This window comes from Pieris rapae, chromosome 21 (assembly GCF_905147795.1).
Source record: "Pieris rapae chromosome 21, ilPieRapa1.1, whole genome shotgun sequence".
Classification (NCBI taxonomy): Eukaryota; Metazoa; Arthropoda; class Insecta; order Lepidoptera; family Pieridae; genus Pieris; species Pieris rapae.
This window is the reverse complement of record NC_059529.1, coordinates 3,983,225-4,007,201: the sequence shown is the minus strand read 5'-3', so window position 1 is coordinate 4,007,201 and position 23,977 is coordinate 3,983,225. Positions and strand designations below refer to the sequence as shown.

Genomic DNA, 23,977 nt, shown 5'->3' with positions numbered 1-23,977 from the left:
TCATTAAATCCGTGGTAATGAACCACTTTGAGATACGGCCCGATCTGAATCAAGTTTCATTCTGAATAGAACACAAAGCCACAGAAATTGCGTCATTGTACAGAATACACCAATATGAATTTTGCAGAGAGCAGAAAACTTGGAGTTTGATATGCCAAGTTGATTAAGTATGCAATTTTGAATGATAGAGTGTCGATTCGTTCTATAAATGAAATAGGCACATATAATTATCGTATGTTATGTAGTTATATAATTGAACAATGTTCAAATACAAATAAATAATCTATAAAGCGACGCCTTATTAGTATCGACTACAACCGCATTTTTTTTAATTCGGAAGTAATAATAACACTTTCTTATAAAATAAATAAAAATGAATTTTTATATTGGATTGCTAACAGTATTAAAGGTAAGATTACACGAGATATAGAGTTAAGACTGACATTTGTACGTAAAACTTATTTATTTATTTACTTCCACTCCAAAATAATACCCACACCAATTATCCTACATAAAAACATTAAAAAAATAAACTTATATGCCTAAATCTTATAACTAACAATATAGCAAGCAATTTATTGAGTTGTGTCAATCGGGAGTAAAATGTAAAACACCGCTTTTTGGTATATATTTTTTTATGTTATAGGCGGCTTAACTGATGTCAGAAAGTGTGTTGTGAAAGTGCGCTGCCGGCCTTATAATAATTTGTACGCTTTTTTCTTAAAGGACTCTAAGTCGATTTGGTTCGGAAATACTTCAGTGGGCTGGTCCCACAAAGCGTATAATAATAAATTATTTCCCTAATAATTGGAACGGCGGACGTTAAGGTGATACGGATGGTACTTTGTATTCGGCCTTAATTTATTTATTCATTACATTATTTATTATATACTACATCTGGAAAATCATGTAGTTCTGTATACGAGTGTTAATAAAGATTAAGCATCAGAGTAACTTTTATGACTTTTGTCAAGGGTAAAGAAAGTGTTTTGTATAGCTTATTGAGTAAACGTGAGAAAGTGCCAACAGGTTGGTCACGACGAATACCGCTATGTGACACAGATTTGGACGACGGATAAGGCGCCTTAAAAACCGTGACATGTAAAGACATGTACTTAATTTTAGGACCCAGTATTTTTCATATGTTTTTCGAACATTCTTCATAAATTCAGTGCCTTCAAAATCGAATATGGAATTTTGGTTTTATAAGTGCAATATAATCAAGACTATAAAATAAACGACAAACGAGGCTACGGACTGTAAAAAAAGTCTCTCTGTATCTGTTGCATTATCATTTGTTCGTCTAATCGGCAAGTATATGACCAGTCTCCTATACGTGACGCACGCCATCTTTTGAGTCTAACAAAAGCTTCCTCACGATATTTTCCTTCACTGGTCGAGCGAATGTTAAATGACCAAGAAACGCCATTGGTGCACAGCCGGGGATCGAACATACGGGATAAGAGTAGCATGCTGGAGGCACTAGGCCAACGATGCTCCTTAGCAGTAGCATTGAGAGTGTCCATGTGCGGCGGTATCAGTTAACATCAGGTGAGCTTCCTGCCCGTTTGCCCCCTGTTCTATAAAATAAAAGAAACAAGTTTTAACTGTCCAGTTATTAAGGGAAATTGAATCAAAAATATTATACCATAACCGAGGTTATATATACGTATTGTCCTATTTAAGAATTAAACCAGCTAGAAATACGAGAAGCGAGCCGCCGCCAGTGCATTCGAAATGCAAACGTAAAACAATAGTTTAAATCTGACAAAAGCCAACGTGCACAATACAGATAACAGACGGATATTATACACCCGTAGACAATCTAGACGTGAGTCGTGACTGCATCTAGTATTGCTGTCAAATTAACTAGCTTTGCGTGTAATTATGGCTGATGAAGGCTTGAAACTTTTGTATTCGAGCCTAAGATGAGGCTGTTTAAACGATCGGTAAGCTTTTTTTCGCGTTAAAAGAAGTAAATATTTTTTTATTAAAAATTTGCGAGGTAATTAGTGTCTAATTTAATGCGAAAAATTTAATTATATTTGGCTGTTTCGTTCGTACTAATAATTGCATAATTGTGTAATTTGAAGCTAAGGAAAACACGACATGTTTTTTAATAACCTTAATTGATAGCTGGGAAATAATATTGAACAATAGTTTTAAATCCACGCAACGTCATATCTTATTGAAGTGAAAATTTTGTATCGGCGTTGAATTAAAAAATACTGTCACACTTTTCGGTTACGCGTCACATTTTTCCGTTACGCGCCATCTTTTTCTTGTCAATACCACGAATGATTCGAAGAGATTCGAAGCTCGAAGATAAGAACAACGATAACAATGATAGTAATAATTCTATTACTATAAATGAAATTCTGACTCTTATTTTGTAAAAAAATAATTAATTTACAAAAATATATACGAAGTATATTTCAGAATTAATATTTTATTTTTTTATTTTATTTACTAGATAATTATGTTTCATAAATTCTGTAATTTCACTTATGAAACCAATTTCTGTAAAGTTGCATGTAGCAGATCATTTTTCGAAAAATAAGGTCATAAATATACACTTTTTTTTCAAACACGCACACATATTTTTTAGTCATTTCATTGTTTTACTTATTTAAATTTTTAAGCGTGTAATGAGACGTTTTAAAATCGGTAGAAATCAGTCGGAAGCGTCAGCAGTCTTTGCTCTATGTATAATATAGAGAGCTCTTACTCGATTGACTCAGCAGTTCATTAAAGCACTTTATTGCATCCAACGAAAGCAAATACTAGACCTAACAGCGGACTTTATATAAGATACTTGTAGATGTTTGTGTTCCTACACAGCACATTCACATAATTTAAACTAAATAGTTCGTCCATATGCCATTACTAATACAAAAACACTGTATTCTACAGTTTAACAACACTCAGAATTGTCTATAAAATACATAAATTCTTAATAAGTATATTAAAGATTGGAGTTAATGCAGTCATGTATCTGTTTCATGATCTGTCAATCCAATTCGAATTTTTGAGTGTAAGGCAAGACGGTTTCCTCACGATGTTTTCCTTCACCATTCGAGTGAATGATAAATGACAACATAGGCAAAAGTCTATTGGTGCACAGCCGGTAATAGACCTACGACCTCTAACAGAGTCGTACGCTGAAGCCCTTTTAACTTATTTATATTAAACTAGCGGATCCGACAGACGTTATCCTGTCTACACGTCTTTAATTTCAAAATTTCAATTTTTAATAAGCCATTTTGATGAAAATTATTATACAAATGTTATGACAATATCTAACGATCCAGCACATGGTCACACACGATATAACACAATGATAACAAAACTTTTTTTAAATTTCGGGACAGACTAAAATTAAAATTCGAATATTATTTAAAATTTGACACTGCGATGGTAGCGCCGTCTGTCGGATCCAATGTAAAACATTCCAAAATCAATCAATCAACAACTAATAAATTGAAAATTAATTAAAAAAACATTGTCCAGCGGACAAAATTGTGAATCTAAACCATTCACAGATCCCCTTGAACACACACAAAAAATTTCGTCTAAATCGGTCCAGTCGTTTAGGAGGAGTTCAGTCACATACACACGCACACAAGAAATATATATATTAAGATTGATAGCCATTAAAAGGCTTTTATTACGATTGTAAGTGCAAGCAAGTAGACATTTAACTGTATTTAAACTAGCCTTGATGATTTGAACATTGATCTTGCAATTTTATTTCGCAATACACACATTACATAATGTAAAAAAATGTTAACATAGTAATTCAATACATGTTGCGCATAAACATATTGTTTTTCAAGTACATAAGAGCTAAGCCACAAGAATCCAAGGTGAATTTAATTCGATACTTTTAACACGTTAAATGTTTAATGACTTAGAGAAGTTCGTTTGAACCCAGTTGAAAACGAGTGGATTTTTCCTTACTACTTTCTTTATCTTGATTTGATTTAGAATAACATCGTAAAGTAACGGGATAATTAAGACCTTAACGTAGAAAACCTATGTCAGGTGTAGAAAGAAAAGGCAGGCAAGAAAGGCCTAAAATTTTGAACACACGAAGGCAAAAATCATTTAGAACTTTACGGCCACTAAATTACAATTATTGTAATCCTTTACATGATTACTTACAATAATACGTAACTACATAATAAATAATATATAACATTGTGATATATTTATAGCAGCCCATTGGAGTATTTCCGAAACCAAAATACCAATTTTTAAAACACTCGCGAGCCCTCTGGCATTGAGTGTCCATGGGCGGCGTTGTCACTTAACATCAGATGAGTTTCTACTCATTTGCCCCCTGTTCTATAAAAAAAATATATATCTATTTAATCTTCAACAAAAGCACACTATCTATCTATTTGAAGCTGATCTATTTTTTAAAAAGACTTTAATGTTTCGTGTAGATAACAAGCTATAAAAATACTATAGTGAAAGCATGATTACTATATTAATAACAACACCGAAACCAATTTCTCAATATTAGGCACAGCAAACTCTAAGTACTAAGCAATAATATTGTAAATTAATCGAAATTCGACCGAAGTTTCCAGAGGCACTTGATAGCATCGTCAATTAGACCGTTAAAGTTTGCCTCTAAGTTTAAGTTAACATTGCAGTTGTGCAGCTTTAAACAAATGAAGAATATAAACTTATAAGAAGGAAAATTGACCTATGAAAAACTTCAATCATAATCCTTCAAATGTAGTTTGTCCAACACACTGTAAGCTATTAGGAAACACTAAGGGCCTGTTTCACAATGTAAGTATAATGTACCAAATAGCTATGCAAACATAAATTATTCGAAAGATAAAAGTTCCGAATAAGATACTTCGCATTTCATGACGTATAGCGCAATCTGACAGTCGTGAAACGCAACAATAGTGTTTATCCTACCAATAAGTAATATAGCTTATTTGGAACTTATCCGGACATTGTGAAACAGACCCTTTTGTTAAAGTAGTTCTATTTTCGTACATTTCACTACTGAACAAACTGTGCCATATAGTAAAGATGTATAAATATGCTATTGTATAAATTGACGTTAATCTGAATACGTAATAAACGCTGGTTTGATAATGATTACATGATAAACGCATTAAAGTATAAAAGTGTACAATATAATCGGTTTGGGCGCATCGCTTCTAGGCGGGCGGGGTCAATGACCTGTCTAATAACTTCCGTTCCGAGCGTAGGCTAGTTTTATAACGAGTTTTCAGACGTTTATAACTATTGTGTAACTTAGATTTTTTTAATGACTCATTACTTTGAAATTTATTCAGGTAATTAGTGTGAACTATTCCGTTATCGTTAAATATTTATAATTTATTCGTAATGATGTTAGGTATAAATTTCGTTAATAATAATGTAAACCATTTTGTACATAAAGTTATCGGCAAAGCAAACATCATAGGTGAAGCCAAAACCCAAAGACTGCTGGTGACAGTTGCTAATTTGAGAATGCTTAAGCCGGACACCGATCTAAAGAAGGACCTAGAGACCTCCAAGTGGACTATAGGCAAGTAAATAAGTAATTTTTATACAACAGAACGAAGAGAAGAAGTGTTATTCCCCATTTCTTGGCCTGTACGGTTTGTGCGACAGTTACACACGTCTTTTTAGTTCAGCCATTTTGCAATAATCCTGTTTGATGGTTGTCCCAACTAAATGCAACTTATTCAAACGTCATAAAGTTAAACAGACTACAAAGCGCTTATTGTCAATATATTAAACCGAAACCTGTCAATGCCATACTTTTAAAGCGTAGAAACGTCTGAACGTTATTTAACAAAGAACTTAATAATTGGTTTTAATTGATAAATTTAGGAATTCGTATGTATGTATGTATTAAAAGTGAAAAAAATATTTTAAACAATGTCTCGTAATCGTATCTAACATTTTTTAAGTTAAATTATGAAACTTCACAGGCAGTTGTTAGTAAAAGAGAATACAGCTTTTGAAAGGACGGCAATTTGTGAGATGTCTTCGTGTCAAAGACTTTTAACAATAGAAAGGGAAGAAAGATTTTTTTATAAAAAGTTCACAATCTTGAACTCATGCGACTATTTGTTAAAAATGGAATGACAGTGGGAAAAAAGTTTAGTTTATATAGTTGTAATAAGTACTACCTGCTGACCGAAACACGAATAAGACATTTTGAGCATAGTGAGACATAAAATATTAAGTGTATGTTAAACATTAAAAAGGTGACTTATTTGAGTTTGCAACCATAAAAGGCAAAATAACAAGAGTTACTTAGGTACTTACTTAAAAAATAAAATATTACATAATAAAAAACCTAACCTATCATTACAACTGAAATACAAATGTTACCTATATTAGTATATATATTCGAAGTAAACAATGAGTAATTAATAATTGAAATATTAATAAATTTTCTCAACCGAGAAAATTGAGGCAGCGTCCTATGAAATTGCAATATGAAAATTTATTTTTTCATCCCATTACACACGTTACGAGTCTCAGACGATGCACCTTGCACATTGATGTCTAATGGACATTTTACACAACATTTATTTAACTCTACTATTTTTGCGTGCTTTTGCCGGCGCGTATTTCGAGTATGGCAAGAGAGTGCCACCTCTTCCACCAATTTACATAACCATGATTAATTACATGCCTAAACAATTCTGCACCGGACGCGCGCCAATACTAATCACGGTATAAACTGTACAAACGTACGAACCGTAGTTTTGAGTCAATTGTATAGACAGACGCGGCCAAGAGCGATCATTTTATAAGGGTCATAGGACAGACAAATGTTTGCGTCATTGATTTTCTAGACAAGTGAGTGGTTAGTCTATGACACATCAATTACCTATAACGTCAGATCAGATACATTTTAGTTTGATCGATAATTTTTAAACGCAAGATAACAACCATCTATAGCAAATATAATGTAATATATACCGGTTTATACACAATGTTTATTGCGCATATACAACGGTTAATCCATTGGTTTGAACTCAGGACTACGGGCTTGTCGGTCGCACAATTTCTAGGCTAACACTGCACACACGTGTTTATTTAATATACACATTCAAACGTTATTTTCATCCAACTGTTGAGTTATATAGAAATTCAAAGTCAGTAAGCAACTTCTATGAAGTTCATTGTAAAGTATCGAGCCAAGATAATATTCTGGTCTGAATAAAGCGCGTTTTCAGCTCAAATGAAAAATGCAACGGGACTGAATGAGATCGCAAAGAGAAAACCATAGCGACAGCCGACAAAACACCGGTTTCGTTGTCGAACAAGAAGCCTTCATAACGCCGTGTTCTAAATTCAAAATTGAGACTGACGATAAATTTTAAATGTGACCTAGGCGGAGTAGGCTTCCAAATTCAAATGAATTGTGGCAGTTTTCTATTACGAGAAATTGTTTTCTTGTCAATTCGACGAAATAAAAGTGAAAACTTTATCATTTATGTATATGGATCAAAAATCTTGAGATGTTAGTATTCTATAGTTATTTTTAACACAAAATGTTATTAAAGTGTTGTTCACATTATATTTTCATATATGGTCTTTGTGCCAATAATATTAAATTGTTATGGATCTCCTCGGATTCTGTCTGAAAAATCTTACCCATCGTTCACGACACTCATCCGTCTCAAAAGTAAATACCTGTAACAATAACATATTTATTAAATATTGAAGTGAAACTTCTTTAGAATCGTTGTGATTTCAAACCGGATGCAACGAAAAAGCGACAGTAAAAAGAGACAGAAACATTAATTCATATGATTTAACGTGGGAGAAAATGAGATAGATAAACTTCTTTCGAATCGTCGTGATTTCAAACCGGATGCAGCGGTAAAGAGAGACAGAAACATCAATTCATCATATGATTTAACGTGGGAGAAAATGAGATAGACTGCCGCTTTTTCATTTGATCGAATTTCAAACTTTCGATGTTTTAGTTTTTCCCAAATTAAAAATTTATATTAAACTTATAATGAAAATTTATCATTAAAATATACTGTTTTAAAAGAACACACACATTTAGATAATGGAAAATGATTAATTTATATATGATTAATAATAAAAAAAATGTTTTTGAAGGTTTCACTTCTACCATGTGTGAATTGCACATATGTTTTTTTTATATTTATATATCGAATTTAATAAACAAAAATGACGGAATCGTAAACGATCCATTAATTCAGACGAATTTCTATAGGCGTAGATGCTCTATTGATTAAATAGTCACAAATTGCATTATGTAGATAACAACTGTCCAAATAACGTCGTTTTACAGCTAGAAACAAATGAAGTCTGTAAAGCCAGACACATGTTGTTTAACTTTTGTCGATCTATAGATGAAAAATATTTAAGAGCTGTTTTTGTGTGTAATAAATAAGATTTTTTTTATTGATAAAGTTTACCAACGCTCGGCACACCGATTGGTAAAAACAAACACAAACTACAATTTTTAATGTGACAAGCACTTAGAGGCAAACATGACATTCATTAAGCACATACAAGAATATTATCAATGTCTTTTGTGTTACCTAAATCAGCTTAAATAATATTGTTATACTTAATGTAGGCGTTAACGACACACATATCGATTATCAATAAAACAGACACACATGTGTCTGCTCCAATTTCCTTTGGGGGGAACTTCCTATGTAGGCTTTCTATAAAAAAAATAAAAGGAAAAGCGAAGATCTTCAACAGAATATTAAATTTATCCATTGAGAATAGCTTGTCTGAGTAGTCTTGATTCCAACAATCCGGATTAGTAACGTGAACACTGATATGAATATTATCTGTACTTAAGCATGAGCTTAAGATTTAACTGGTCTTTGAATGTATATATATATATATGTATATATAAGTACTGTGGTTAGTTTATTTACTTCATATATAGTATTAATATTTTTTAGGATTTCAGATAACACTAAGTAACAACCGTTTTGTTCACATGCACACCATGGATGCATGTGGTTCATACGCCCACGGCCGCTTCTTTAGTGTTTCGTAAAATGTGAATCGATCTTTTCGGCTTTAAATATTATTAGTACTAAGATATCCCTTTGAAACGAAAATCTAATTTGAGAGTCATTTAACTTATTTTATTAAGTAATAAATAAAATGATAGCTAAATCATACAGAACATATACACATCTATTCCGTGTTTAAAATATACGTGGAACAATATAAAACATATATTGATTTGTAAATAAACAAAGAAATAAAGAATATAAAATGTGCTTATTCGAAATCAATATAATATGCATGTATGTACCTTTAGAAATAATTCTAGAAGCGAACAATGTGAAACGTGGAAGGGAAAACCTAAGTTAACTATTACGCAATAGTGCTAAAATATAAAAATAGCATTTAATTAGTTGTGCGTGTTTGCGTTGTTTTATAACAAGTGAAACCGAATTATTACGAATTACATTTAAGGAAATTAAATTATTGCTCCTTCTATGGTGTGTATGTGCATTTAAACATTCAAGGGTTTAATAGTACAACGGGTACTTTTTCGCTACAAGCATTTATAAGCTTAAAGGAAAAAATATCAATCACTATCTCAGTTAGGTATCGCCGTAATATTTTAAAATTCCAAATTTGAATTCAAAATTAGTATTCCAAATTTGAATTCGCTAGGTGTTTGGCAAGTTACCTAGTAATATGTAAAAATATCAAATATTTCCGAGCATTTACAGGTACTCACAATTTACGTATACAAGAGCTTATAAAAATTTCAAATCCTCAAGACAGGAAACTGTGAGAATGACAAGGCGACCACAGTTCTTTTGCAATTTATGCGCAGCCATGAATAAATCGTCGGAATATCGAGGGGAGCTTATCTAAGATATCGACACTATGCAGTGTCTGAGAAATACGATTTGTAAGATAAGAAGATATATTATTTATCTATGGAATAGTATGGAATGTCATAAAAATATATAAATTTATTTTCGAAGAATTTCTGAAAGATTGGGATTACATGAATATTAACTTAATAGGTTTCTGTCTAGAACGCTGCTTCAACGTATTTTAGTTCTAGAAATGTCTCTCATAAAATTTATAAAATCAATTTCAATGGCCTCTAATACTTATAACATCTTAACACTTTAAATGATAAATACATAATTATATTAAAAATAATTGTATAATACTTACTAAGGAAACCCTAAATAAAAGTATGAATAATTTTAATATATATATTTATGTACATTACTTATATAAAACAATTTGGATCCGCATAATTTTTCGCAAACTCATTTTTCATATACTTAAATATTCAATGGAACGTCGAACACGGTTATAAAGTACCTTTAATAGAATTTATTTGGAAACGGTTCAAATAGCTGTCTATAACAGTATAATAGATATGAAATAGGTGGAAGATAGGTGGAAGTTTGTGAAGCAATTTTCTTATAAGCACTTTTTTTTTTTTTTTTTTTTTTATAGAACAGGGGGCAAACGGGCAGGAGGCTCACCTGATGTTAAGTGATACCGCCGCCCATGGACACCCTCAATGCCAGAGGGCTCGCGAGTGCGTTGCCGGCCTTTTAAGAATTGGTACGCTCTTTTCTTGAAGGACCCTAAGTCGGATTGGTTCGGAAATACTTCAGTTGGCAGCTGGTTCCACAGAGTGGTGGTGCGCGGCAAAAACTGCCTGGAAAAACGCGCAGTTGTGGAACGGCGGACGTCGAGGTGATACGGGTGGAATTTCGTATTCTGCCTCGACGTCCGATGATGAAACTCAGCTGCAGGTATTAATCCGAACAACTCCTCTGAACACTCTCCATGGTAAATGCGGTAGAAGATGCAGAGAGACCCCACATCTCTACGCAACGCCAAAGGATCAAGCCGCTTGGAGAGATTTTGGTCGTCAACGATTCGAACCGCTCTTCGTTGAATACGGTCAAGTGGAAGAAGCTGGTACTGGGGAGCACCCGCCCAAAGGTGGGAACAGTACTCCATGTGGGGCCGAATTTGAGCTTTATATAGTTGCAAGCGGTGGCCCGGAGTGAAGTACCGTCTCGCCCTGCTGAGCACACCAAGCTTTTTGGAGGCTAATTTTGCCTTTCCCTCCAAGTGACCGCGAAACTGAACGTCGTTCGATATGTCAACGCCAAGTATTCCAATGCTGGCTGTGGCTTTAAGGAGAGTGTTTTCGAAAAGAGGAGTAGCGACAAAGGGTGTTTTTTTAGCGGAAAACGCGCAAACTTGTGTCTTTTTGGGGTTAAATTGGACTAGGTTTAGTCTGCCCCAGTCAGAGACTCCACATAGTAGGGTTTCTACTTCAGACACAAGTTTGTTCCGGTACTCATCGACATCTGCCCGAGAAATACTTGCCCGGCCAGTGTAAAGAGTGTCCCCAGTGCTGTCATCCGCATAGCAGTGAATGTTGCTAAGTTGCAACATATCATTGATATGCAGAAGAAACAGGGTCGGGGATAAAACACAGCCTTGTGGGACCCCAGCGTTCACGGGTTTAAGGTCGGAACATGCTCCGTCGATGACGACCTTGATGCTCCGATCGGCCAGAAAGCTGGAGATCCAATTGCATAATTTCTCGGGAAGCCCGTAGGCTGGAAGCTTCGAGAGCAGTGCTCTGTGCCACACCCGATCGAAGGCTTTCGCTATGTCCAAACTAACCGCTAGAGCCTCCCCCTTGGACTCAATTGCCTCCGCCCATCTATGCGTAAGGTATACAAGAAGGTCACCAGCCGAACGACCACGACGAAAGCCGTACTGAGAGTCACTTATCAGCTGGTGGCCCTCCAGATACTCCAGGAGCTGGCAATTAATAATGGATTCCATTATTTTGGAGAACAAGGAGGTTATCGCTATTGGGCGATAGTTGGACGGATCGGAGCGATCGCCTTTTTTAGGGATCGGATGTATCGATGCGATCTTCCAGCACTCCGGGACAGTGCAAAGCGAGTGCCAACTTTCTGTAAACTCTTAAATTGTACTTCAAACTTGTACCTCACTGGAAACACTTAACCGACTTTATACGTAGGATATTATAACTATAAATATGCATTAAGCTGTAATTTAAACTCAACCTCGGGGGCAATTATAAAACCATAGATTTTGTATGTGTGTGTAATTAACTGTAAGTTCATTAATTGGGTGGAACTAAAAGCTCCACATTCAACCAACCGCTTCCATTCTTTCGGTTTTGTTTACAAACAAATTATTTACAGGGAAAAAAAGATTTGTCTTTGGAGAGGTAGATGCGATCAGCTATTACTCCACCATGAACAGGCTATGACCTTTTATTTGACCAATCACAAAGCGCTATCGCGATAGACCATAGGGTGTTTCGTTTGGTTCTCATTGGTCAACAGCCTCTTATGTCCAATCACAGACACGCGACACGAACCGTCTTTTCGTTTCACCAACCATAATGAACAGAATAGTTTCGGCTTTCGTTTCACATGAGTTGTTCAGTTTATTAATATATAAAACGTAGAACGGCTGCTGTATACCGCACTAATGATTACTCTCAGGTCATGCAATGTTATTGCTGTGCTGAGTGCACATTTACGACGAAAAATAACATTAAATATACGTCTCGCTACAAACTAACAAAATTACTTTTTAAATATTTAACGCGTTTCACCAAGTACATACTCGTGTAATTATAAAAAAGATGCCGCTATTTCAATGCTTTAGAGTCGAGACTTAAACTATGATTTCCGTATGACTCGAATCCGTATACCTTCTTTGTTAGTTACAACATAAAATACTCGATACTGATATAGGTATATACTTAAATAAATAACCGTTTAAAGTTTCATAATAAAATCGACGGCTTTAAAACAATATGTTACATTAAAAAATAATGTAATTAGATTTGAAAAACTGTTCAATTAACTTAACTTATGATCGTAAGTATAGTGCAATTAAATTTATGTAGAGGCGATAAGTGTATACTTTTCATACAACATCATATTATTAATTGTTGCATTGGAAATCGAACCAGATTCCTATAGATAAATATATAATAGCATGTGTTCCTAGTAATATAAAAGAAAATATTTTTGGTATTTAAACACGATTTCCATCAGAGTGAAGGCCTCCTCAAATTATTCAACTTTTTTTTAGCTTCGCTACCATTCTCCAATCATCCCCAGCTATCTTTTTTATTTTACCTTCCCTGGTGGGCGTCCTCCCCTTTTTAAAACCCAACCGATATTCGCATTAAGTACAAATACATATAGTACAAACTATGTCATTATTCAATCAGCATTATATGTATAAATTGCACGCAGGCAACTTGCTCCTCGATGGCTGTGAAACGTAATTGAAGAGCTGCATTTCAGTTTTTTAATAAAAACTAGTGCGTTTTCAACGATCTAGGTCAAATACTAAAAGATTAAAATGTGAAAAGATTATATTTTTGTTTATTAAAACGTGAATCGCGAATTTGTATGGTTTAACCCTGGTTTTTTTGCTCTAGAGAATTTAAGTGCACGATGTGAAATATTTTAATTACTGTTGGAGGAACGGTATAATGTTGTTTTAATTGTGGTTTTCATTTAACATGGAATTATGTTTTATCTATCCTACAAATGTAAATTAGTCTTTAATATTACAACTTAATTTAATCTAATGAATTCACGAGTCCAGTAGATCATCTCTCTAAATGCCGCTCTCTATTTTGGATAAATTGTTAGTGTAATTTATCCCCCTCCTCCGCTTGTCAACAAAAGTAAGCAACGTTCTCAAAAATAACAGTACACAAAAGTATTTTTTTTAATCCTTAAAAATCCTCCAAAAAACAACGTATGGGTAAGTTGTATAATTACTGTTGACGTAATCGCCAAATATGAAAATCAAAGATCCTCTTACCGGTATAGTGCTTACGTAATACTTGTTTTACGATACTATGTTGATTATTAAACGATATTATTAATCCTAATCACTAGCCTGCGAGGTTAACATCCTTAATTACAGAGGATACTATCTAATACACACTAAGAGGGATTTTACGATATAGCATATTGAAGCCAGCGAGTGCAGCACCATAGGAAACCCCTGAGGAAATACGCCAAGTGCTCAGATATTTCACGCCTAATATTAAACATCACTTGGAAGTGAAATGGATACATAACGTACGTAAGAACGAACGCCTAATTCAGGTAATTTGAATCACAAATTTCTTATTAAGTAAAGCATATTGTGTTAAACGTAACCAACGCAACGTAGTAACAGTTTAATGACCCTACAGCAGTAGAATTACAGCAGTCTGTGGAAAAGTAAATTTATTCATATACCTACTGACAATTAAGAGGAATTGTTTTTTGTCGATTTACTTGCTTTACCTCAATCCTACCTTTAACACCTTATATATTTTTATAGCCCTTTTCGCTGTTTTCATATTTTAATTGTTGCCTATTTTCCATTATTTATATCTAAGTAATTGTAAATCTTAAATTTTTATTTTTTTAAAAATTGGAATAAAAGGTGCGCTAAAATTATTCAAATCTTATCTATCAAACAGAACCCAGATAGTCAAAATAGGTAATGCTCAAAGCTCAGAAATACCAGTAACATGCGGCGTCCCACAAGGGTCTATACTAGGTCCACTGTTATTTTTAATATATATTAATAACATTCACGAGCTCGGTTTACATGGCCAAATCACTCTCTACACTGATGACACCTGCTTATTTTATTTCGGTATAAATATCCAGACTATGGTTGCTCGAGCTCAGTCAGACCTAAATTCTCTATATTCTTGGTTTCAACAAAATCTGCTAACCATAAATATCTCAAAAACATCTTATGTAATATTCAGCGCAAAAAATAAAATCATTCCTATGTTTCAACCGTTAAAAGTTCAAGACGTTGAAATCACTAACAAAAAATGGGAAAAATATCTGGGTCTTAGAATAGATACATATTTAAAGTGGAACTTTCATATATCACACATAATTACCAAACTAAAATCACTTATAGGCAGATTTTGGTCAATATCAAAATGTATTCCTCAATCCGTACGTCATTTAATTTATAATTGTTTAGTCAAGCCACATTTCATATATCTAATTGAAATATGGGGTACGGCATGTAAAAACATAATTTCTAACTTACAAACACTACAAAATAAATTAATAAAATCATTATTTAGATACAATTTTTTAACACCGACTAATAAAATCTACCAAGAAACCAAAATTATGACAATTAAACAACTGTATGTATATAGCACCTGTATCTTGATAAAAAAAATTTTAAATAACTCAATCCATAGTTGCTTGTCGTTTAAAAAAATCAAACACACAACGACACGCAATACTCGTCGAGCGAGTTTGCTTATCTTACCGAAGCCGCGTACAAATTATTTGAAGAAATCTATTAGGTATGAAGGTGTGCAATTATTTAACCAATTACCATCTCAAATTCGTAATATTGGAGTGTTTGACAAATTCAAAAAGGCATTAAAGATGCATGTTAGAATGAACATAGCTGACTAAAATTGTTACGGCTAATGGCGACGTGTATCTCGCTCGTATATAATATACACATATTAATATTAAGTTTCTCATGTAAATAAAATATTTCTGTTTTGTAATGAGAAATAAAGTTCTTTAAACATTAAACATTTAAATTTTGCGTATTATTTTCGGTACAGTTACCTGAAAGAGATCTCTCGAAAGCGATAATATGCTGCTTTTTATTTAGTTATTTTAATTGTACTGTATTTCTAACGAAGTGTAAATGAATTAGCGGTAAAGTATAAACTAAGTACATATATATTTTATGAACGTGAAAGTTCAAACTCATACTCAAAAATATCTTTATTAATATAGGTAAACATGTACACTTATGAACGTCAAAAAAAATCCTTAAACAATACTTATGCCAAAGGAAACTGCATACCTTGCGTTTTTTATAATTTTCAATTTGATACAAATAGCATGAAAGCAGACAATCGAATGTCATTTGCTAATCACATACAGTAATGAACGTAATTTGCGTCTAGTCTTAAAATCGTACATTAAATGACGCAGTGACTGCTTTTTTAGCGTTTTTTGTTTCGTTTGAGCTCTTTCGTTACAATTAAGCCGTCTGATAGTGGTGGAGGCTATATTGCAATATACGAGAATCCTAATAGTGTGTATATATTTTTACATTGCCACATGTTCAATACGACCATCATTAATTCCGTGTCAAAAGCATATCATACAAATAACATTTCAATGATGACAATATTAAGAATTAATAAATAGACGCGGATAGTAAATAAAGATGAACTACGTCGAAGATTCCGACTATATGTTATATGAGTCAGTTATATTGACAATTATTATTAAAGATCGTTTAAGTTTTCCTAACGGGATATTCCAAGATTTAAGTATTTGTAAGCGACTCAAAGAAATCGAAAAATTCTGAATAATTATTATAGATCTAGAAACGTGTTTTATAAACGTTTTTCCGTTATTGAATTATTGAATTAAAATGCAAGATCAATCAGTATTTCATAACATTGTTCTAGAAACTCAATAGGAGTGCAATTGATATAGGTTTCATAATGAATTGCACCATCTTAACGGTTGACTTGTATCGCGTGTTGCATATGGTGTGAATGACAGTCGTTGGCCATCTGTCATAGACCTCCAGTTTCTCTTGCACGAGATAAGTACGATAATCATCTTTAGGGGTGGCACAGCATATTAGTTACACTATATACACTTGACTTAACGTCTCAGTAAACGCTGAAAATCTGAGAAACCTCCATAAAGTGTTAATACATAGTTGTAACATATATGTGAGAATACAAAGATGATGATGATGATGATTATTATTATTATTATTATTGTGACAGTGGCCGAAGCTACATGATACATGATTTTCATTTGCATGCGCGATGTTTGTGGTTTTATTACTTAAATAAAATTTTACTAGATAAAAACTTAATTAATCAACACTATTATTCAAGATGAATTATAATTCAATTTATTAGACTATGATTGTTAGTATGTGTCCGAAAGCGAATCTGAATCGGGCATATGAGAACCTCATTATTTGCCATTCAAAGTTGTATATAAAAAAATATAAAAAGGTACAACGTATTCTTTAATGAAAAATTGTCTTTAAAAGTGTATATACAAAGGGGTTCAAATGCGAAACTTAATGCGGAAAGTTTCAAAGGGGATAACACTACACCGCAGCCTCCTATTCTCGTGAAACTTTCCTAAGTGGGTCACGATGCATTCAGTATTATTTATAGCCCGGTCGCCTACGATCGATGGTCTCGGTTAGATGCACTTATAAATAAAATAAAATGCCAATCGTTTCGTGTCGTATGACTTTTTGTCGGATAAACAGATAAATAAAATCGGGCGAGATTTACGCCTTGATGCGATTTCCTTACTTAAATTACCTTAGTTTTATTTTAATTCAAGAATGTTGCGAAGGAGTATATAAATATGTAATTTATATACTCCTTCGCAAATTAATGTAACGTCTGTCATAAAAAATAGTATAAATCCATAGACTAGCATTTTATAACATTAATAATTAATTAATAGCTTGAGTATTATTAAATTTGCTCCAGTCTAAAATATATTTAATATTAATCGCGAAATCCTTGTAAGGTTGATTTGATGTAAACATCCGGCGATTATTGTAAAACAAATAGAAGATTACGAAAATCCAAATAAATTCAAACATGAAGGTCACTACAATAATGTTAACATTTTATAGAATTCTATTAATAAGAAAAAATGAATATCTAATATATGTAAGTTCGTAATTGAAATAACAAATTAAGAAAAATTTACGTTAAAAAACAACACGGCATAGGGTGTGAAATTTTTGGTAAAAAATTCGGTGAAATTTTCAAAAAGAGAACACACTATTAAAAAGTACTTTGCGTTCTAGATTCAAAAAGCTTCGTACGTAAGACATTGGACTTGAAGTTCTTAACCTACGCTGAACCCAAAAACAAAAGCGTACACATATCATTGCATATTCTGTTTGCAAAGGTTTGTCTGTGTTGCGACAACGTGATTTATTCAAGCAAGACATAAGGATTATGATTTCGTTCTATGTTAGCGTGATATGAATCTTAATGCGAGGTATTAAGAAATGTTATGAGTCAGTATTGTTTGGTAAAGCCCGGAGGATTTGCAGTTGACTTTGTTAAGTGCTTTTTAAAAAAGGTTTACTAATTGAGGTTTACTTATCGTTTTGGGTAAATGTGATGTATAGATTAAATTGCTCAAGCTTTCTATGCAGCTTTAACGTTTTAACAGTTGATAATCAAACTAATCGTTTGACTTATAGAAACTTCATATTAAGTACAAGTTAATAGTTATTTCTTTAATGTCTTATGAAAATAACTGTTAACAATTAGAACAATTTAAGTAGCGATTACCCGCTATAAAACGACCAGGCGGGCCACAAGTAATGTACTTAATAAAGTTGTTACATGGCAAGCACAGTTATTCGGCAGTACTACAGTACCTTAGCTTCAATGTGCCTGATAGGTACCTACGTCAGAAAGCGTCATCCTCCGCCGTTACTTCATATGCCCACGGCTAGGACTAGCCTTCTGCAAAGGCACATGTTTTTCGGTGTGTTAATTAACTTAACAACGTACATAGGTTAGCGGACCTTTTTCATTGTCCGTTGAGTGAGCTGGCAAAAGTTATATTATCTGTTAGTTCCTACAGTTAGTAAAATTCTTGTATTTTTTATGTATTATGTAATTTCATATATTATTATTGTTCACTCGTGTCAATTTAGGGTCACCTGTTAAGGCAGGAGTGTTTTTATAAATAAATTCACTCACAGACAATCACAGGATGCTTGCTAGTACGTTGCCGGCCTTTGTGCAGTGTAACTTCGTTTTTTTTATAGAACAGGAGGCAAACGGGCAGGTTATAAATAGGTGGTAAATCTACAGTCGTGAAACAACTGGTTACTGTCATTTACGTCTTTCAACATTCTGCGGCAAGTCGTGAGAGGTATTAGTCACTGGTATGAATCATAATAGATTTTATCGATTATTTGTGACCATTCAAATGGAAAATAAGATAAGTTCCTTATTTATGTTATTTTGTAAGACAGCGGCAAAGTTTTATTGAGTAACCAATGACGTAGATGGTCTAACGTATTTGTATATGCAGATACAGGCTGCCTGATACTCCATGGCTCATGATATGTCTTCACTTGCGACTCTTCTGACAGTATAAGTATCTATCTATGGGCATTACTTCACATGAGCAGAACAGATAAGATACGCTAGTCTACGCGATAATAAGATTCTATAAAAAAATGGATCGTACTTAGGCACAGCCAACTCAATGGTATTTTATATCTTCGACCCCACACGGGATTCAATCTTCGGACTTTAAGATATGCAGCCAAAAAGAATCAGGTATTCTGGTATTATTCTTGCATAGAACATTTGAGTTTCTGCGATAAACGGGATGAATTTTCCTAATTATATATAGAATAAACAAAACGATTAAGGTTTTATGACTGACAGAAACACGGCGCACTAATTAGTTCAGCGAAAGTTCATTGCCATCTTCTAATAATACTTTGCACAATATACCCGATTTTGTTCGTCCATCGTGTTAATGTTGATTTGATTTAAATAACGAACTCATTTCAACACCTCACCTCACTTTGCCACATTAGTCTATACACTATGAGTGTGACAAGCCTGTTAAGACAAATCAAAACCGCGCTACTGATTTTTTTGAAGACAATTAATCTATATCTCTTCAGTCGGATCGTATATTGCTGCAGGTCGTGCCACAAAAAAGGGCCTGTTGCCCTGGTAGTAATATCCTCACTTTCGGTCTATAGGTTCTGTTAGCGCAGGTGCTATGGGGAGGCCTTTGAGAATCATCACATCTGAACGCAACCTTTGGCACCTTTCCGACGCCAACCAGTTTTTCCAGGTTATTTGTTTCGCGACGGGTGAAAAGACCAGAGTAAAACTGTTCTATAGCATATTGTTGAGTTGAAACGAACTACCGGGTTAACTAAACTGCTAATGGCGACGTGTATCTCGCGCGTATATATACATATCAATATTTAGTTTCTCACGTAAATATTTTTTTTTGTAATGATAAATAAAGTTCTTTAAACGTTAACCAGTCAGACTTGGGTCCAAGATTGATTGTTTAGCGGTTCATCCTATGCGAATCATTTTTCTCCATTAACAGATCTCAAGCGAATCAATACTTTTTCTGCCTTACACTCGAACCGTCCACTACTCCAGTCTTTGGAGGAATATAGAGAATAAGAATATCTTAAGCTATATAAGTGTGCGTAAATCGCATACGATTGAGAATTTCTCTACTGTTCAATAGCACGGTTCCTAAAAACTGGTAACATTGTTCTTGAGACATTAATTATACTTTGCAGATCACAATTAGAGATCTCCGTTCTATTTTCTCATAGATCTTAGTTCATTCACACCGTCATGAATAGAAAGAAATCTATCACGATTGTATGATGATTTGTAAGCTTATGGAAAACCAACACCTAATTAACTGAAATAAAACAATCTTGCTTTTTCGTTGGTTACCTGGAATAGATTGCATAGTAGCTACTATAGAAGGTTGGTTGCACAATGTTTTCCTTTTTTTAATTTCATTAATAATATTATTATTTAATTATCGTGAAAAAAAGTTAATAAAAAATATTAATTTTTATTGATTGACTTGTTTAGATCATATGTTAGAAGTTGAAGTTACTGTTATTGAGCTTCATTCTACAAATTAATTAAATTGGTTTTGGTCATACTAATAAGAGTATTTTACCTGGCTAGTTTTCTGATATATTCTGTAAATAGTTTGACTAAACATTGTTCGCAGAGAGAAATGCAACAAAGAATAACAATAGTTTAAAGACAATAGGCATGGTGAAATACATTTTGTTTATTCGTTAATCAAACGATTGTTCTCATCATGAATTTTTGATTTGTTTCATAAAGTTGTCCAATTAAAACAAAGAAATAACAAGGTACTCGTGACGTAGAATGTTTCTAGAGATTTCATAATATTAAGGTTTCACGAATTTAAAGATCTGCAATGCCAATGCAGTAAAATTGAGAAAATATGTCGTTCTTAAAAGTATTGCGCGACGTAGCGAATATAATAATGTAGGTAAGATATTGAAAATCAATGCCTATAATGTGTTAGTATCGGATTCGTATAGATATTTTTCTCTTAGAAATATAAATCCCAAAAACTTCATAATACATTTTTAAAATATATTAGGATATATTTTAAAAACTCATTTTAATTTATTTTATAAGACAACATATAATATCAATCAGCGCTTGGTTTGGTAACCGAAATTATTGGTATAACTCAAAAATATTTTACTTTCAATGATAAGAAAACTGTACTTTAACTCAAAATAAAATGTAAGATGTATTAGAAGTATGCGTGTCATATAAGCACATAATAAACAACTCATTTGTAATACTGGCGCAATTCATTCTAATTTACGACAAAATAATCTTTACATTATGATCGCGTGTGGCGTCCACGATATTTAGGGCAATATAATCCTTCATTTCCATGGAATTAGGTAAGTATATTGCAAAGACCATTAAAATTGTACTAATTTATTACTTTCACAGTTAGAGATTAAAAGTGTTCGATATTAATAAAACACCATGTTGATTACGATATTTTCTTTTGTTTTACATACAAACATATATTAGTAAAATTTATACCACGGTTATATACTTTGTATATAACGCTATACTATATAGTTTGCATATAACGCCGCTGTGCTGTTGAAACTTAAAGCAAAAATAAAAATATAATAAACACATAAACATGGTTTCGGATAAATCCAACCCTCATTTTAAATTTCAAACTATCCTCACACACGTCAAGATTCCATAGATCTCATATTTAGTCTATGTATGTACATATGAGTTATATGTTCTAAATAACTGACTCCAAATAGTCGTCAGATGAAGTAGTGTTGATGCGTAGTATTTTCCTGTGTAATGTTTAATTGGGTTAACCTGATAAATTTGCTTATGGGGATAATTATTTATTTATCATCTATATATAGCATTTAGGAAAATCAAATATTATGATTCAATCACTAATTCAAAATTTGATTGAAAATCAATTATAAGTGATATACCTACATAGAAAATATTACATTCAAAACTAATAAGCAAAGGCTGTGTTCAAAAAGTAGACAAACAAATGTGCGATAGATAAATGGTTCGTCAGCTGTTTTTACACCTGCGCATACGCAACTGTTACTATCAGTCACCAGGGTAACCACATATGCCATCAAAACAATAGTTATAAAATTGTATAATCGCATTATCGAAAAGTAACATATGAATTAAAGTTTTTGATCTTTCTTAGTTAAGTAATATAAAAGTTTCATATGAATTTAAATTTATCTAAGAAAGAAGTAGAAGTAGCTACAACTATACAGCTATCACTTTCAGGCAACTCGTGTGAAATGCATGAAAGACAAGACGAGGTATACAAATTAATATAAGGTTGTAAATTAATATAATGTTAAAAATTTAACTATCACATTTCTTCCTACACAATAATTACGATTTCGTAATAAAAATGTTCCATTGAAAAGTCTCAACCTGCCAAAGATTCTAGTGTATCTACAAAAGCTCATCGCGTTTTCATGTTAAGCACGCGTTCTTATTGAGAGCATCACTTGGAACCTTTTCAATTTAAGCACGTGACGACGAATGGACTGCCCATTGAAACGTTCCTAAGGGAGACGAAACTATGCCGTTTCAAAAACTTTGAAATGAAACTGGTGAATTTTAAAAGCATGCCAAGTGTGTAGTATATTCAAGTGCCTCTTAAATAGGGGTATACATCTTAATAAGAATTATTTAAATATAATAAATAGAGAAAACGCTGGTTCCTGTCTATGAATGAGTTTATAAAATGGGGGTGTGTCGCTTACAATTTATGCTGTATATTTTGGGGGCAATCGAAGATTTATTTAAATTATTTGAAATTTGAATTGAAGTTTTATTTTGATATTATGTTTTGAAAATTTACTTACCGGGTCGCTAAAATTTTCTTGTATGTCATAAAAGATAGGTACTATTTGTTTCTTGTTTAGGAAAAAATTAAGAATTTTATGTGTGTGTCTTTCAAGTTTAAGTTTTAAATTTCCTAAGAATTTAAAAAAGGCTAAGGTAACACGGCACAAAAACGTTAAGTTACGCGTTACGCGGTTCCTTAGTAACTTAATCGTAAGTCTTAAGATCGATCTTATGACGAATAAAGTTATTTAAAACATGCGGCAAAAAAAAACACATGATTACGTTAACAAAAACTTTACCTTGGCTTAACTTTAGTAAGAGTTTATCTCATGTATAGTACTTTAAGTAGCAATCAATAGAAATTAAGTTCAGCGTTAGTGTGACAAGGTTCCGACCTTCGTTACGCGTTATGAGCTGTCTATCTAATCCGAATACATGTCAGTGAACACTGTATGACATCACCTTAATAGGTAGGCATTTACGTATTAAAAATCCTTAATATTAAATTGCAAAAGTTGGAAACGCTGTCTCATTAAATACTGCGCCATATTTGCGCGACAGTGTTTTGTTTTCGCATTCCTTAATAAGCTTTAACGTTATATTACATACATTAAACTGAAAATGTGCCTTTGAAATACTTGTATGAATATTTCAGACACAAATGTATCTTCGGTCGAGCGAGTTTGCTAATCTTGCCGAAGCCGCGTACAAATTATTTAGAGAAATCTATTAGGTATGGTGGTGTACAATTATTTGATCAATTACCATCTCAAATTCACAATTATCAAAATTAGAATGAACACAGTTGACTAAAATTAAGACGTCTTATGGCGACGTGTATCTCGCTCGTATATATACATATGAATATTAAGTTTCTCATGTAAATAAAATATTTTTTTGTAATGA

At 33.0% G+C, this 23,977-nt stretch overlaps 1 protein-coding gene across 5 annotated transcripts in view; it reads right to left on the bottom strand.

Moving 5' to 3' along the window:
* LOC110998601 (rap1 GTPase-activating protein 1) overlaps nucleotides 1-23,977 on the bottom strand; it is a 210,562-nt gene that overhangs the window by 34,087 nt on the left and 152,498 nt on the right. Inside the window, exon 2 of one of the 5 annotated variants that reach the window (XM_045632847.1) lies at nucleotides 7,651-7,689. The exons of the other annotated variants lie outside the window; for them this stretch is intronic. Within the exon in view, the coding sequence (XP_045488803.1) occupies nucleotides 7,651-7,689 (39 nt within the window). The remainder of the gene's footprint in view (nucleotides 1-7,650; nucleotides 7,690-23,977) is intronic. 5 annotated transcript variants of the gene reach the window in all.